The sequence below is a fragment of the Hemitrygon akajei genome, chromosome 21, assembly GCF_048418815.1.
Source record: "Hemitrygon akajei chromosome 21, sHemAka1.3, whole genome shotgun sequence".
NCBI lineage: Eukaryota > Metazoa > Chordata > Chondrichthyes > Myliobatiformes > Dasyatidae > Hemitrygon > Hemitrygon akajei.
In genome coordinates, this window is record NC_133144.1 from 347554 (window position 1) to 361195 (window position 13642).

General features: G+C 41.0%; 1 protein-coding gene across 5 annotated transcripts in view; it reads right to left on the reverse strand.

Moving 5' to 3' along the window:
- The window catches only part of bbs4 (Bardet-Biedl syndrome 4), a 125000-nt gene that overhangs the window by 56657 nt on the left and 54701 nt on the right, over positions 1-13642 (reverse strand). For all 5 annotated transcript variants that reach the window (XM_073024686.1, XM_073024687.1, XM_073024689.1 and 2 more), the window contains exons 4-6: positions 4017-4096; positions 2208-2271; positions 1379-1490 (exon numbers count right to left, since the gene is read on the reverse strand). In XM_073024686.1, the coding sequence (XP_072880787.1) occupies positions 1379-1490; positions 2208-2271; positions 4017-4096 (256 nt within the window). The remainder of the gene's footprint in view (positions 1-1378; positions 1491-2207; positions 2272-4016; positions 4097-13642) is intronic.

Here is a 13642-nt window from a genome sequence, read left to right on the forward strand (position 1 = left end):
AACCTTCACTCCATAGTCTGGCGCTGATGTCACTGCACCACCAGCCGGCCTTCCCCATCTATACCCCTTACAATTTTGTAGCTTCTATCAAGTCTCCACTCAATTCCCTGCACTCTAGCGTAAGACAGCAAACACCTCCTCTGTAATCTATATACAGTCCATGACCTAGTTGCTGTTTTACCTCACTTCTGTAGACTTTCCGTCCTCCTTCCAAGTAAATACAGATGTAAAAAACTCCATTTAAGGTCTCCCCCATCTCTTATGGCTCCATGCATGGATGGCTACTCTGATCTTCAAGTGGATCAATTTTGTCCCTTGCTATCATTTTGCTCATAAAACATATGTAGAAGCCCTTGGGATTCTCCTTCACCTTGTCTGCTAGAGCAACCTCATGCCTTCTGTTAGTCCTCCCAATTTCCTTCTCAAGTGCTCTCTTCTGATAAATGTGATGAATAAATCTGAATCTGAGGAGGCACACCATGGCCAGCACATTTTTGTGCAATCTCAAACTGGCTTGTCCACGGTATGGGAGACAGCAGTTAATACTGATGGTGGCCCAGGGTAGAAGGGTGGAGAGGAGTGGTAGGTGAACAGCCTTCCAAGAGGGCTGAGGACTTTAATATTGTAAATGCAATGGGGTGGGTAATGGTTACAGAATCAGTACCCAGAGCAATGGGCACACGTTGACCTGTGAGAGGTAGCTGAAGCAAGGAATGAACAGTGAAGGGTAAGATTTTTCAACTGAATAGATTAACAACATCCAAAATGTAGAAAATGGGTAGTGTAATGGTTAGTGTAATGCTATTACAGTGTCAGCAACCCCCTTTCCATTCCTGACTTTTAGGAGTTTCTACATTCTCCCTGTGACCATATGGGTTTCCTCCAGGTGCTCCAGTTTCCTTGACATTCCAAAAATGTACGGGCTAGGGTTAGTAAGTTGTGGGCATGCTACATCGGTGCTGGAAGTGTGGCAACGCTGTGGACTGCCTCCAGCACATTCCTCAGAGAGTATTGTTTCATTTGAAACATTTCACTGTATCTTTCAATTCTTTGATGTACATGTGAAAAATAATGCTGGTTGTTAACAGAAGACTGTAGATAAGTTTCTGGGGATTTTGGAGGTGGGGGGAATTAGTAATGCAATGTGAGGGGCTGTGTGATGCGTTAACCTGGGGTAGGTTAGTAATGAAGAACAGAGTCGTAAGCAAAGGGAATCTGCTATTTACCTAGTAGGGTGGAAAGTAGGGGGACAGTGATGATTTTAAGGCAAAATGCAGCTTGTTGCTCCATATGTACAGAAATATCCTTCTCTCAGTCTGAAATAGCTAGACATAGATCTGATCTAGCGTGAGTAGTGCACAGACCAGTGAAGACTTACAGTGATCTGGCCACTTGTTTTAAGTTGTCCACGTTCTGTGGGTTCAGGATTGCACAGGTCTGAAAGAGTTCAAAGGATTCCTGAATCTTTCCTTCTAAGCGGAAGATAAGTGCTGAAACAAGAGTTCAGACATCACTTGTCACATTTATACATTCCAAACAGGAATTATTGAGTTTGCAAGAGCAGAAGTAGAATCAGATACCAATATTTAATAGATGCTAAATGATCAGATGGCCATATCTTGTTTACTGGCAACCAAAAAAAAACTGACTCTGGAACCAAATTTAAAATAGTTATGGAAATAGTTCAAACCTTCCAGAGAGGTGGTTACATTATTCCTCATTATTCCACAGCAATGAATCATAGCCCATTGGGAAATTCAATTTGTGGGCTAGAGTTAGGGAAAAATCCATCAGAATGGCTTGGCTACCAAATGATCCTAGCAGATTCTCTGTCAAGAAAGCTGAACCACCACTGCCAATCAAGTCCAATCATTCAGTAATTCCAGTTCATACTATGTAGTTCATTCCTACGATCCTATGAAGTGGCCAAGCATTGGCTTACAAGGGAGACAATCAACGTGATTTTGTCAGCGTTACCTGCGTAAAGTGAAATTACTTCTCGATATTTTTACTGAAGGCACCATCATGAAAAATTAACTCACCATCTGTTTTTAACTGCAGCACTAATTGCTTAATGTTCCCTTTCCCCACCCCATTTCAGACCCACCCCCTATTACTTTTACACCTCAGAAAAAACATTAACTTTGAGGTTTAAAATTATTCCCAAGCATCCCCAGGACTGCCCTGCAATCTGTACACTACCTCACCTTGTACATAGACAGCATATTCACACATCCCCTGGGTCTCCTGCAGCTGTTCTTTGATGATTGCCTGAAAAATAATTTAAATAGTTGATGTTCTCCTGACACAACACACAGTGCGTGCGTTCACTGCACAGGAAACAAGGCAGATGCCTTCAGTACTGTCTCAGTGCGAGTGTGTGTGTGTGTCTGTCTGTCTGCATGTGTATTGTGTGTTTGTTTGTGCCTTTCTGTGTCTGTGTGTGCATGTGCGCATGCTGAAGCAGGAGCTTAACCTGAAACATCAGTACTTCCTCTTCCTCCATAGATGCTGCTCGACCCACTGTGCTCCTCCACACAGTTTGATTCCAGCATCTGCAATGTCTCATGTCACATTTCCTGTTCTAGAGAACCATCACAGTGAACAGATATAGAACGCTACAGCTTACAGCACAAATGTGACATTACAACATTTTTCTATCAGAAATGGGCTAAGGGAGTGTTGGCCAGAAAGAACTAAAGTCTACAAGTCAGTAAATTGGAATGAACAGTGGAAGTTCTTGCCAGGAGGAAGGAGATGGAGGCTGCCTTTTTATGAAGAGACTGTCCTCCATTTTGGGAGTAAAAGTTGCTTGGCTTGATCAGACTTTAAAGTAGACACAATGATGCCTCAGGCAATCTCCTGAACTAGGGATCATTTTCAAATAAGAAGTTATTTGTGGCTTGTTCTTTGGTTGGATATAACATACAGGTTTGTGACTAATGGGGTTTCTATCTGTTATGCGTGATCTAAGCTGGTTGCTGATTGAGAACAAACAGGCATAAATTACTGATTGCCACTTGCTGGGAAGAGGGCAATAAATGGATACTGGCCTGGAGCAGAGCCAGTTAAAAGGTGTCAGACACATGACTGACAGCCAATGATAATAGAATGCAATATTTGAATTGGTAAAAAGTATAAAAGCAGAGGTTTCCGCATACAATGCAGCGATGACTCGACAGGAGGTTCACCATCATGGATGTGAGGCGCCCCACATATAAGAGGAGATTCGAAATGGGACAACAGGGAACGTGTGGCCAGCAGCAGAAATTCCTTTTTAACTGGTATTATATTTTCTGTTCTTTGACTGTTCATGGAAAGTCAGTGAAAACTTAGTAGCTGTGCACACACATATTTGGTTGTTTAAGTTCACGTGTTCTTCTGTTGAGACATAAAGGTACTTATCAGTAACAACAGATTCTCTCTGTGCCTCCACAATCATTATTACAAGGGGTGATTCTTACAAAAGGAGAGTGCCCACAGAAAGCCAGTAGTGTGTGTCCCTGTTTAGTTCACAATACTTCAATGCTTACCAAGGCCTATCACTGAGAAATGACAGCACAGAACTGCTCCTCATTATTCTATGATCCTCAGTGCAAGGTTATTTCTGAGGATTACTGCAAGGAGGCAGAATTTATAACCAGAAAATTAACTCCAACCAAACCTGACCACAATCTGTGCTTGCTAAACTTGCATCCATGAAAAGCTTTCCTCTGGCAAGAAGGTGTGTCAGAGAGTCAGCAAGCATTACAGCACAGAAACAGGCACTTTGGCCCACTTAGTCCATACCAAACTATTATTCTGACAAGTCTCATCAACCCACACCTTGTCTAGTGCCCTTCATACCCTTCCCATCCATGTACTTATTCAAATGCCTCTTAAATATTGTAATTAAACCTACATCTACCACCTCTGCTGGCAGCTCGCTACAAACACGCAGCAATCTGTGTCTACTTTTAATTGTTTGTATTTAGAGGAAGGAAGATTGCTTTTCACTTAAGTGAATTTCCACTTACCTTGCAGGTCTCATAGTCCTTCCTAATATAATGCAAATGTATCAGCCAGTTTCTTCTTTCCAAAATGGGAAGTTCTGGAGCTATATAAGAGATTAAGACAAATCATTCAGAAACCACTCACATCCATTTCACAAATTTGTTATTACAGTGACTGTCATTTCAGAAAACATAAGTCCAAGATTGGGAAACTCAATTTCAAGTTTATTCTTGTCAAAGGCACACATACACACCATAATAAGCACCATGAATATTAGTTTTTACAGCAGCAAAACATGGATGCATCTTCACTAACTCTCACAGCTCCCAGTGATCCTGTAATTTTAGTTTCAGAGGACGAAGTGAGAGCATCCATCAGGAGATTAAAACCGCAGAAAGCATCTGGTCCAGACACAGTATCTGGCTGAGTCCGAAAGACCTGTGCTGATTAATCGGCTGGAGTGTTCACTGAGAGTTTTAACCTCTCGCTTCGGCAGTCTGAATCAAGCTGGTTTCAATTATACCAGTGCCTAAGAAGAATGTAGAAACCTGCTTCAATGGCTATCATCCAGTAGCACTTGCATCCACTGTGATGAAGTGCTGTGGGAAGTTAATGACAAAACATATCAACTCCTGCCTGAGAAGAAACTTGGATTTGTTCCAAATTGCTTATAGGCACAACAGGTCCACAGCAGATGTCATTTCATTGGCTCTTCACTCAACCCAGAAACATCTGGACAGCAAAGATGTAATCATCAGGATGCTCTTCGTCAACTACAGCTCAGCATTTAATACTATCATCCTTTCAAAACTAATGAATAAGCTTCAAGTCTTTGGCCTCAATAGTTCCTTGTGCAATTCTTGAATTCCTCACTTGCAGACCCCAGTCAGTTCAGATTGGCAACAACATCTCCTCCACAATCTCCATCAACACAGGTGCAGAACAAGGCTGAGTGCTTAACCTCCTGCTCTGCTTGCTGTATACTTATGACTATGTAGCTAAGCACAGCTCCAATGCCATATTTAAGTTTGGTGACACCACCATTGCCTAAATAAAAAAAAGTGAGGATGAATTAACATATAAGAGGGAGATTAAAAATCTGGCTGAGTGATGCTACAACAATAACCAAGGAGCAGATTACTGACTCCAGGAGGAGAAAACTGGAGGTCCATGTGACAGTCTTCATTAGGGGATCAGAGCTGCAGAGGGTCAGAAACTTTAAATTCCTCGATGTTATCATTTCAGTGGATCTGTCCCAAGGTCCAGCAAGTAAGTGCCATTACAAAGAAAGCATGGCAGTAGCTCTACTTCTTTAGAAGTTTGCAAAGGTTTGGCATGGCATCTAAAACTTTGACAAACTCCTATAGAGTATATTGATTGGTTGCATCATGGCCTAATATGGAAACACCAAAGCCACTAGATGGAAAATCCTACAAAAAGTCGTGGACATGGCCCAGTCCATCATTGAGCACATTGTCACTGAAAAGCAGCATTCATCACCAAGGACCCCAGCCATCCACACCACACTCTCTTCTTGCTCTGCCATCAAGAAGAAAGTACAGGAACTTCAGGACTAACACCACCAGATTTAGGAACAGTTATTACCCATCAACCAGAGGGAATAACTTCACTCGCCCATCACTGAACTGTTCCTACAACCTGTGGACTCACTTTCAAGGACTCTTCATTTCATATTCTCAATACTTATTGCTTACTTATTTATTATTATTTCTTTCTTTTTCTCTTTCTTTCTGTGCTTGCAGTTCATTGTTTACTTTTGCACATTGACTGTTTGCCCAACCTGTTTTATGTGCTCTTTGACTGATTCCATTGTGTTTCTTGTGTACCTATTGTGACTGTATGCAAGATAATGAATCTCAGGGTTGTATATGGTGACATATATATACTTTGATATTAAGCTTATTTTAAAACTTGAGATGAAGAAATACAAAATAAATGAAAATAAATTCATATTCATAAAAAATACCCTCAGAATAACCCAAGGCAATTCACAACTGTAACAATCAAAACACACAAAATGCTAGACAAATTCAGCAGTTCAGGCAGCATCTATGGAGGAGAATGAACAGTTGACATTTTGAGCTAAAACCCTTCATTAAGACGTGACCGGAAATGTTGACTATTCATTTTCTTTTATAGGTGCAGGCTGACCTGCTCCAGCAATTTGTGTATGTTGATCCAGATTCCAGCTTCTTTAGTCTTTCTTGTGTCACAACCTATGTTATTATTGTTTCACTTTCAAGAGCACTCCATCTCATGTTACTATCTATTTATCTTTCTTTTTACATTTGCACAGCTTGTCATCTTTTGCAGACTGGTTGCCCACCCTACTGGTGGGTCTTTCATTGATTGTATTTGGATTTGTTCAGTATGCCTGCAAGAAAATGAATCTCAGGGTTGTATACATTGATATAGATGTACTTTAATACTAATTTTACTTTGAACCATAAAGCTTACTTTTCCATTGCAATTACCACAACTTTTATTTACATAATAATGTTTTAATATAAAATTAACTTTTCAAGATGGATCACAGGAATAGAAGCAACAAATTAATAAAAATCTGCTGCATGCCACAAAGGAGATAATGGGGCAGAGAGCCAACACCTGTCATAGAGGCAAGTTATAGGCAGCAACTGAAGTGAGATGGAAGGAGATAGTGAACAAATTCTAGTGCAGGGGTTATTGATAAGGCTCCATGGCATTATAAATGTTGGGAACTCCTGCTTGAGCTCAGGGCCTTAGCAACTGAGGGCATGGAAAGCAATTAATTTGAGTGATAAGCAGAAAGCCAGAAATACAACTAGAGAATGGTTGGGTTGCATTGTTCTACAATCTTGGCAATTCACTTACAAACATTTCATCACCATACAAGCAGACATTATCAGTGTGCTCTTCACTTGCAGAGCATCCTTCAAATGCTTGGCTTTTATATACATCAATCTGTTGATTGGTCATTATGGAAACTCAATTATGATGCATGGAAACTCAATCAGTGAAAGAGAGGTGTATCCAGACAGCTGTGCCTGTCATGTGACAGCACTGCCCTCACCTGGTTGGAAGTCACACCACCTGCCAGTCAACATTTTGCCCCTCCCAACTAATCAATGCACACTTAACCATTGGCCACCTTAATTGGATTAACCCATCTAGCACCAAGCTGTTGGCCCCCTGGTGAATCACCTGGGCTGGACCCTCCAGCCCCCTGACCTATAAAGAGGTGCTACAGGTGCTTGGCTCACTCTCTTTTTGCCATCCTTGAGGGACCACCTTGCTTCATTCCAGGCTGAAGACATGTGGTAAGGTGTGCATTGAATAGGGTTGTGGGAGTGTTTATTGTTGTCCCTTTAGCAAAGAGCCATGCCTGCCAATAGTCAAGGGTTGGCAGGTATTGTAGTTACTTTTCCCTTGCTTGTATGTGTACCTGTACTCTGTCCCTACACTGTTTTCCTGTGTATTGTACTGCTGACCCAACTTTTCCCATGCTTGTCTATTCTAAGTGTGTTTGTGTGAATATTGTAGCTGCTTCTGTTGTTCCCAAGCATTTTCTTCCCTTGTAAATAAACTCATTATTAGCACTGTGTCCAGAGCTCTTACCTTTGAGACCCAAAGAATCTTTCTCATTTCCATCACAATAAGAGGTTCTCATCACTGGCTATGTGGCAAACTGAAGAGTTATTTGCAGAAAACCATACTTCTAGGAATTCTCTTGCATGCTGCATGTTTGCTTGCACCATGACTTTCACTGATGTCCAGTTGCATTTGTGTTTTGCTTAATCTTCATGAGACTAGGGAGAGCTGGTCATGCTGTTTTACAGCCAGTCAATGTTCATGGATCTTTGTGGATAGTTTTGAGGTTGGCTGACATAACATTTGCTGCAGTCCCTACAGTGGATTATGTAGACCACACTGGTCTTGCCCAATAGCTTGGTTTGTTCTTTAGATTTGTAGAGTACTCTCCTCAATGTTGCTGTAGGTTTATGTGCAATCAAAATTCTATGTTTTTGGAGCAGTTGGGCTGTCATTTCTGAAACATTTCAAATTTATGGAAGGACAACCTATTTGGTTGCTTTTTGGTTGGTACATTGTCAACCTTGTAAGCACCTTTGTATTAAGTTACGTGAGTATCTGTTTCATGCGAATATGTTGAAGAGATTTCTATTTATTCTTTAGTTCTGCCATGCTGCAGTGTGACTCTGCTCTTCAGAACAAAATTTTGATACAGCTCCTCTTGTAATGCATTTGGGTGGTTACTGTGATAGTTTAGGATCTGATCTGTATGTGATCCCTTATAATAAACGGATGTTTTTAAACTGCTGTCTGTATTTCTACTGGCAAGCACATCTAAGAAAGTCAGTCTCCCCTAGGTTTCTTTTTCCATCGTAAACTTAATATCATTGAACACATCTTTGATTAGTTTACAAGTTCTTTCAATTTCACTGTGTTTTACAACACAGGTATTTACAACAACATTGGGTATTTACAATGCACTCAAACTTTAGGGTTTATAATTGGCAACATTGTCTTTCCTAACATTTGCATGACAGCTGCCGCTCTGAACCCGGAGATGGGTAGACCCATTGGTGTCCCTTTTAGCTGTTTGTAAAGTGTGCTATTAAATTTAGTCAGTACATAAAAAGATTTCACCCAGTTTACAGTACATGTGCCATCTTTGGTTAGTCTCCCATTGTTTGGTTCTTCATTAGGGAGTAGTTCTATTTGAGTTTTTGGCTAGACTAAGATAGATGAAGGTAAACAGAATTGGCATCAAAGGAGAATATTGTTTTGACATCTATGCAGATGTTGTTCAGAAACTGCTGAGTGTGAATATCCCACTATTAGATATCGAAGATGCCACCACAGTTCTCACGCTAAGTTGTAAGTGGAGAAACTCAGTAACGATACAATTAGACATATGTCTGTTCCTGCTTTATGAACATTTGGAAGGCTGTAGAATTGCACAATGTCAGCATCATTTGTCTTTATTCTCCAAAACTTGTCTTTAGTGAGTTTTGCAGGTTCTGAAGCAACAAATCAGCAATGAGACATCCTCTCTACATCACAACTGAGTTTCCGTAATGACAACCAATTGATAAGTATATAAAAGCCAAGAATTTGGAAAGCACAGCACAAATGAACAGTGCACTGCTAACGTCTCTTCGTATGGTGACAAAATGTTTGCAAATGGACTGCCAAAATCAGAGAACAACTCAAGCCAACCATCAACCACCTGAGGCTAGACATTTTCCAAGTTATTTCCAAAAGTTAAAGATCGTCAGGTATGATGTTGCAGGCATCACTCATCACTGAGTCATGGCTGTAAGAGGATCATAACTGTGAGCTTAACATCCAGAGATTCACATTGTATTGCAAGGTCAGGCAGGTAGGTAGGTAGGTGGGGGGGGAAGGGGAGCAGTGGGTTGGCTCTGCTGGTAAAAAAAAAAAAAATTGAATCAAATCCTTAGAAAGAAGTGACATAGGGTCAGAAGATATAGAATCCTTGTGGAGAGAGTTAAGAAACTGCAAGGGTAAATAGACTTTAATGGGATTTATTTACAGCCCTCTGAACAGTAGCCAGGATGTAGGCTACAAATTACAATGGGACATAGAAAAAGCATATAAAAAGGGCAATGTTGTGATAAATATGGGGAATTTCAACATGCAGGTAGATTGGGAAAATCAGGTTGGTGCTGAATCCCAAAAGGGAATTTTTAGGATGCCTATGAGATGACTTTCTAGAGCAGCTTGTGGTTGAGCATACTAGGAGAAAGGCAATCCTAGACTGAGTGTTAAGTAATCACCTGAATTTGATTAGGAAGCTTAAGGTGAAGGAACCCTTAGGAGCCAGTGATATGATAGAATTCACCCTGTAATCTGAGAAGGAAAAGCTAAAATCAGATATATCAGTATTACAGTGCAACAATGGGAATTATAGAGATATGAGAGAGGAGCTGGCCAAAGTTGATTGGAAGGTGACATAAGCAGGGATGATGGCAGAACAGTAATGGCTTGAGTTTCTGAGAGCAATTTGGAAGGTGCAGGAAAGATGCATCCCGAAGTTGAAAAAGTATTCTAAAGGGGGGATAAGGCAACCACGGCTGACAAGGGAAGTCAAAGACAGCATAAAAGCAAAAAAGAGGACATATAACATAGCAAAAATTGGTGGGAAGCAAGAGGATTATGAAGCTTTTAAAAACCAACAGGCAACTTAAAAAAAGCCATAAAGAGAGACAAGATGAAATATGTACTGTAGGTAAGCTAGCCAATAATATAAAAGTTTTTTTAGATATACAAGAAATAAGAGACAGGAGTAGATTATTGGGCTACTGGAAAATGACACTGGTGAGGTAGCAATGGGGATGACACAGAAATGGTGGGTGAACTCTCTGTATTTTGTGTCAGTTTACACTGTGAAACCAGCAGAATGCCAGAAGTGCGAGAGTGTAAGGGGGAAGAACTGAGTGTTGATAGTTTTCCTAGGGAGAAAGTGCTCTGGAAGCTGAGAAGTCTGAAGGTAGATTAGTCACTAGGACCAGATGGACTACACCCCAGGACTCTGAAAAGGTAGCTGAAGAGATTGTGGAGTCTTGATCTTTCAAGAATCAATAGATTCTGGAATGGTTCCTGAGAACTGGAAAATTGCACTCCACTCTCTAAGAAGGGAGGGAGGCAATTTTTTTGTGTGCCTGTATTTTACTGATATCTGATATGTGCTTGCTATCTTATATATGCTATATGTGCCTTTTGCTATGTATGACTGTTGGTATTGCATTTTGCACCTTGGCCCTGGAGAAAGTGTTTCGTTTGCTGTATTCACGGGTATTTGTGTATGGTTGAATGCTAATTAAACTTGAATTGTAGCCAAAGAAAGGAATTAATAGGCCAATTAGCCTGACTTCAGTGGTAAGAAAGATGTTGGGAGTCCATTAATAAAGGTGAGGATTTGGGATACTTGGAGGTACATGTTAAAATAAGCCAAAGTCAGCATGGTTCTCTAAAATGGAAACCTTGCCTGATAAATTTGTTGGAATTCTTTCAGAAAATAACAAGCAAAATAGTCAAATGAGTTAGTAGATGTTGTTTATTTGGATTTTCAAGAAGGCCTTTGACAAGATGCCACACATGAGGATGCCTAACAAAATAAGACCCCATGGTATTAAGAGAATGACTGGCTGGCAGGAGGCAAAGAGTTGGAATAGTTTTTTTTCAGGTTGGCCTCTCACTAGAGATGTGTTGCAGGAGTCAGTGTTGGGACCACTTTTTACATTGTATGTCAATGAAGAGCAGGTAGTGTTAAGGTTACAGGGTATCAACAGAAGGACTTGGATGGAACGGGGGAATGGGCAAAGAAGTGGCAGATGGAACATAAAGAGGAAAGTTCATGGTCGAGCACTTCGGGATAAGGAATAAAAGCTTAGACTATTTTGTAAATGGGGAGAAAATTAAAAAATCAGAGGTACAGAGGGATCTGGGTGTCCTCATGCATGTAAATTTGCAGGTTGAGTCAGTGGTAAGGAAGGCAAATGGAATGTTAGCATTCATTTCAAAAGAACTAGAATACAAAAGCAAGGATGTAATACTAAGACATCAGTCAGACCACACTTGGAGTATTGGAGCAGCTTTGAGTCCCTTATCTAAGAAAGGATATGCTGCATTGGAAAGTCCAGAGGAAGTCCACATGAATGATCCCAAGAATGAAAGGGTTAACACTTGAGGAGTGTTGGATGACTCTGGGCCTGTACTCACTGGAATTTAGAAGAATGAGGGGGGAATGCATTGAAACCAACTGAATATTGAAAGGTCTGGATAGAATGGAGGTGGGGAGAATGTTTCCAATAGTGGAAGAGTCTAGGACCCAAGGGCAATGCCTCAGAACTGAGGGATATCTATTTAGAACAAGATTTTTTTTTAGCCAGATGGTAGTGAATCTGTGGAATTCTTTGCCAGAAATGGCTGTGTAGGCCAAATCATTGGGTATATTTAAGGTGGAGGTTGATAGATTGATTAATCAGACTGTCAAAAATTATGGCCAAATGGCCTACTTCTGCTCCTAGGTCTTATGGTCCAATACGCAGAGAACTGGGAGGGTTGCAAGGCTGGAAATGTTTGAAGAAAGAATGATTGATTCAAACGGGAGGTGCACTCTAAACAATGTGGATGTGGACGCCACGAAGTTTGGTAGTGCCACAGATGAAGAGGAAGGTTGTTGAAGCCGACAAGAAGAAATAGATCAGGTAGAAAGTTGGGGAGAATATTCGCAGTTGGAATTAAATATTGACAAGTGTGAGGTGCTACTGTATGTGTTTGGGTAGATTTAAGATAGTAATGGGATGAGTCTGGTAACGTCATCGTTCAGAATGGCAGCCTAAAACAATAGCTCCCCTTTAATCCGCCAAATACTAGATCTCTCGAAAATATCTGAACTGGTAAGAGGGGCAAGAATGGGGAAAGGACTGGAGATTTTAAAAAGCGCTGCTGCGGAGCCTGTGGACGAGGGGAGTGCAGCAAGCGGCTCTCCTACACGTGTGTGTGGTTGCGAGGCTGACGCTGGGACTCGTTCAGGCGAAGCGGCAAATTTAATAAAAAGTCTGGAAGAAATATGGGAATTCCAAAAAGACATAAAACAGCAATTAAATGATACCAAGTCAGAGCTCACCAATGTTAATCAAAAAATGGCGGTGGCAGAGACACAGATTGACAAGGTGGAAGATCGTGTTCAAAATGTGGAACGGATGCTAAGTAATTTGATAGTGTTAAATCAACAAGAAAATAAATTACTTGACCAAGAAGTAAGGTCACGACTAAAGAATATTAGGATATATAATGTTCCCAAAGGAGCAGAGGGGTTGTCTATGGTAGAGTTTTAGAAAACTTGCTACAGGACACACTGGAGCTTCCCCCAACCATGGCAGTTCTCATTGAGAGAGCACACTGCGTGCTCGTCCCGAGGCCTTCTGATAAGCCACGGTCAACAGTAATCGGGTTCCTTCAGTACAAAACCAAAGCAGAGTTTTTATGCAAGGCCTGGGGAAAGAAGGTATTTTTAAATGGGAAATTAATATATTTTGATCAAAATTACCCCCCCCCCCCCCCCCCCCAGCGGTCCTGCAGAAACATAAGGAATATTCGGAAGCGACGCGAGTATTAAAGGAAAGACTCCGGACCCTGCTAAACTGAGTGTTTTATGAAGACGGGATGCAGTTGTATCAGACAGTGGAAGAGGCGACTGCAGACATAAAGGACAGAAGGTTGCCTGTTAATCTGTTAGTGTGATCAAACCGAGGGAAAGCCTGGCTGAGCAGCTATCACCCCTTCCAGAAGGTCTGATTTCAAAAGTACTGATAAGCTAAGCAGAAGCAAAAATAGATGGTGCTATACATATCTCAAGAAGTACATATTATGTGGATTTTATATTGCTCAATTATTTTATTTTTTTATTCATTCATTCACTCCTTTTTCCCCACCTAAATGAGAATATATACATGGAAGGAATACACAGGGAAGTCTTCTGTGTAATGGACATAGATTTGTTCACTTACTTTTATGGGTATTGCAATGGGGGCCCTCAATTCACAGGTAGGAGAGGCTATCCCTCATGGCTAAACGTTTCCTCTAGCTCAACCCAGGG